General features: G+C 52.0%; 1 protein-coding gene across 1 annotated transcript; it reads right to left on the bottom strand.

Annotated features, from left to right (window-relative positions):
• Nucleotides 1-602: 602 nt before the first annotated feature.
• Nucleotides 603-2,929, bottom strand: ACTL8 (actin like 8; the record flags this gene model as incomplete). Its single annotated transcript, XM_080657092.1, has 2 exons — nucleotides 603-1,346; nucleotides 2,582-2,929. The coding sequence occupies 2 exons, from the start codon at nucleotides 2,927-2,929 to the stop codon at nucleotides 603-605; spliced, it is 1,092 nt and encodes a 363-aa protein (XP_080513218.1).
• Nucleotides 2,930-4,529: the final 1,600 nt, after the last annotated feature.

Raw genomic sequence — 4,529 nt, 5'->3', positions numbered from 1 at the left:
CATAGTCTCCTACTCCCTAGGTCTCCCCACTGAACTGCCCACATGACCCCCATTCATCACAGAAGCTATCACTGGTTCCAAACAAGTGGTTTATTTGCATTTAGAAAACAAGACCCAGGCCACGGGGAAAGGCACTCACTCCTCCTGGCCAGAGTGTGAAGGACTAGAAACTTCCACTCTCCCCAGCCTCACCCTCCCGCCCCGCTACTACAAAATACTTCTCTCTTGCCCCAGTTAAAACCTACTCAACTAAAAGAACAGACAACCCAGGGAGCCACCAGTGAACAATAAGTGGCTATCAGGCATGGAGATGGCAGCTGGCCGCTCCCATCCTAGTAACAGCCCACCCCTGGAGAAACTGCCCCTGGAGGGCTTCCTGGGATGACAGCCTGTCCTCCCATGGGTTGGATCCCATTTTTGAAGCAAGATAAAACCCCAGAACTTCCTTAAAAACATCCCCCACGAGCTCAGAATTCCAATGCCAGCTAACCCCACCCCGGCCCAGTCCCTTTCACTGAAATTAATTCACCAGTGCCCATCTGATGAGAGCCGGGTCATCCCCCCCCACCACCCCCCGGGGGCAAGCCAACAGGCCACAGCTTCTATCTCTCATCGTACTCCTTCCTGGTCATCCACTCAGACTTGTAAGTAGACAGATGAGCCACAACAGACGCTCCCAGCCAGACGCTAAAGTTTCTTTTGCTATTACTACACACGGCGGCGGCGGGGCAGGAGGAATAATGAGCGGCCAACTCCATGAACAGGCGCCGGGTGAAGCCCGGGTACAGGGTGTTCCCCCCACAGGCTATCACGTGCGAGAGGAGCTGGGGCTGCAGGGCAGCGTCGCAGGCTTTGATGGAATCCAGCACAGCCTGGGAGACGCTGGGCCTCTCCTGGTCGAACACCTGTGGGCTGAAGAACATCTCGGGGGCCAGCCGCTGCATGGGGGTCAGCTCCACGGAGGTGCCGTCTGGGAGCAGGTAGCTGTTATTATCATCGTAGCCACTGGGCAGGTTCTGGCGGTAGTCCAGCGCCTCCGCCAGATTCTGCGGCACGTAGCACTTTCTCATCTTAATGGCGTCAACGGTTTGCAGCTGGAACAGCTTGTTCACCTTGCTGTCTTCCTTGAAGAGGCTCTTGAAGAGATAGTCGGAGAGATCCTGGCCAGCGAACTCCAGCGTCTTACCGGTGGGCTGGATGGGGCGGCCCAAGTGGAAAGGCTGGACTCGGGTCAGGCCGCAGCCGGAGTCGACCACCACGCCCGTCAGGAAGCCCGAGGCGTACAGGGACATCTCCAGCTGGTCAGCCAGGAGGAGGGCCGGGACGTCCAGTAACTCAAACATAATCTGCAAGGAGGGAGGAGAGAGACACACGCGGTGTTTTCCTGGAACGAAGGGCTCTGACCCTCTTCTGTTTTACGCAGCACCAGGCTACGCCCAGCTCTCCAAAAATGAAGTCAGCACACAGACGTATGTCCTCAAGCGACTAGCCGCTGCCCCCCAGAACGCTAGACCCCTGCAGGGACCCTGGAGCTCCTGCTGTGGTAATGTGACTCCCCCACTTAAAACGCGGGAGCTTCCTGTCCGGTGAGAGCAGGGGTTGGCAGGCATCTTCTGTAAAGGGCTAGAGGGGTTGCCGGATGTAGCCAATAAAAATGTAGGATGCCCAGTTCAATTTGAATTTCAGGCAAACAACAAAGAATGATTCAGTATAAGTATGTCCTGCGCAATATTTGGGGCATACTTTGTTATACTAAAGCATTCGCCATTGTTTATCTGAGACCCCAATCTAACTAGGTATTGCATATTTTATCTAGCAAACCTACAGTAGTAAATATTTTATGGGATCCACAGTCTCTGATGCAACTACTCAACTCTGCTGTTGTAATAAAAGCAGCCATAGATGATATGTAAATGAGTGGGCATGAGCATGTGCCAATAAAACTTTATCAAAACAGATGCTGGGCCAGATTTGGCCCACCAGCGGTAGTTTGTCAACCCTTGATTCAAAGTAAAATTCAAGTGCTTCCCGTAGCTTACCAAGCCTGCCAGCACCGGCCCCTGCCAACCTCACCTTTCTATCTCCCTCTTGCCACTCTCCCACCCCTGCCCCCTTCGCTGGGCTCCAGCCTCACTAGCTGAAACCTCCTCCTCAGAGAAGCCCTCCCTGATCACCCTCTTTAAAGGGAGTTCCCCGATCCTCACCAGTCCACTCTCACCACACTTAAATTTGTTTCTAGAACTGATCACTCTCTGGAATTCTATTTTGTTAACGTCTTCATGGTCAAGTCCTCCCCCAGAAGGTAAGCTCCTCGAGGGCCAGAATCTTATCTGTGAACATAACCGAATGTCCAGTGTCTCCCAGTCACACCCCTTCTAGAGCATTTTTCCTGCCGTGTCTCTCTCTGTGGGAAGAGATTCCGTGAGTCCCTCATGCCCAACGCCGGGCACACGTGAGAGCTCAGAAAACATTCGTGGGGCAAATGATTAAGAAAGAAGAGCTCCCGGTGGCCAATCCTGTCCAAACACCAAGTGCAGGCTGCTCCCCGCTCCTGGGGAGAGCAGCCCCGAGAAGGCCTTACCTCCAGGGTCTTCTTTCGGTCCATAGGATCCTTCAGGGGGGACTCTGTGACCAATACGGGGGTGTCCTCGTGTTTCATCCTGTGCTTCTTCAGGACAAAGGACCAGATGTGTTCTACGCCCTCCCAGTTGAGGACACGGCCCCGCTGGATGGGGTAGCTAAAGGTGTCAGGGTGGAGGATGTCGATGCCGAGACCCAGGTGCCGCCGGGCGGAGCTGGGGCCGGGGTTCTCCCTGCACGGCTTGTAGTTCACGATGCTCGGTAAGACCAGCTGGGGCTCGTTCCAGCCGGAGAAGCCGGACTTCATGTAGCCAGACCCATGGTCGATGATAACCGTTTTCTCGGTCATGGCAGAGGAACCGGTGGGAGGCCTCTTCTGAACTTGGCTCCTCGAGGGTGTCTGGCAAAGGCGGGCCACCTGTGGAGGGAAAGGTGGGGGTTTCCTGTGAACCCATTCTGGCCACCGTGGGCCGCCTCCCACTCTACGCAGCGTCAAGCCTCAGGCTCCCCGAAGCCTGTCCATTCCCGCGTCCAAGCCTTTGCGCCAGCTGCCACCTGCACCTGGAAGGTTCTTCCCATCCCAAACTCCCATCATCCGACAGGGCCCCCCCGCCCCAACTCCCGGGCCGAGAACACGGGGCAGTGACACCAGGCGGGCACTGCCTCTCCACGGGAGCGGAGGTGGGGCCCTATGACTCTCTCAGAGTCGGCAAGAAGTGTGTCACCCAGGGAGCGCTTGGTGGTGGTTGGCTGCCTGGTTTGAGGACACACAGAACACTAACCAGCAGCCTGAGGGGCCACCGCCCTCCCGGGTAATGGTTTAGCAGCAACAGCAGCAGGAGCCGTGGTAACCGTGACAACACCAATGGTGACAGCAAGGACAGCTCCAGCTACCATCTCTGTGTGCACACCCTCTCTAGTACTAGGAGGAACAGCTGGCGTATTAGGTCGAACTGGGAAAAGTTGCCATTTGTATCAGTCAAAAATGGTCAAATATCAGCAATTCCGTGTGTTCTGAATTTAATCCTCACCACAATCTCTAAAGCAGGTACCACTGTTACACTCACTTTACAGATGGGGAAACTGAGGCATGGGGGGAGGGTACAGTTACTTTCCCAGGGCCACACAACTAATAAAAGCAGAGCTGAGAGCTGAACCCAAATCAGACCCTGAGCACTGGGCGAGGCCGAAGATGCAGGTTTTGAGTATGAGCTGAGTGGCTAACTTATAAGGGAGGCTATGAGTGAGACATCTAACTAGGATTGTGGTCAGTTTCCTCATATATGTAACGTGGGGAGAATAATAACCTCCATGCCAAAAAAGTAGGTGTGGTCATTTCCTGATTTCCAGGCTTCCTGTAAAACTACAGTATTGGGGACATAGATCGGTGGAGAAACCGGCCCACACAAGAAAGGTCTTTGATCTTTGACCAGGTGCTAAAACAATGAGATGAAGGAAAAACAGTCTTTACAACCACTAGTGGGAACAACTGGATATCCATATGCAAAAAAAAAAAAAAAAAAAAAGAAGAAGAACTTTAAGGAATGGAATACCTCACACCTTATAAATAATTAAGTCAAAACAGACCGTTTGTAAAACTTAAAACTATAAACCTTTTTTAAAAAAAGAACAGGAGAAAATCATTATGACCTTAGGTAAGGTAAAGTTTTCTTAGATGTAACATCAATAGCTGGATACATAAGAGAACGAATTGATGGATTGGAGTTCATCAAATTTGAGACCTTTTGCTCTTCAAAAGACACCGTGAAGAGAAGAAAAAGATGAGCCATGGAGGAAATATGTACAAATCATATATCTCATAAAGATCTTATATCCCCAAAAACATAAAGAACTCCCAAAACCCAATAATAAGAAAAACAACTCCACTTGTTTTAAATGGGCAAGAGGTTTACACACTTCAGCAAAGAAGACACGTGATGACAAACACA

The sequence above is a fragment of the Plecotus auritus genome (assembly GCF_963455305.1).
Source record: "Plecotus auritus genome assembly, chromosome: 2".
Classification (NCBI taxonomy): domain Eukaryota; kingdom Metazoa; phylum Chordata; class Mammalia; order Chiroptera; family Vespertilionidae; genus Plecotus; species Plecotus auritus.
Note: the sequence above shows the minus strand (reverse complement) of the source record. Positions and strands in the feature narration are given on the sequence as shown.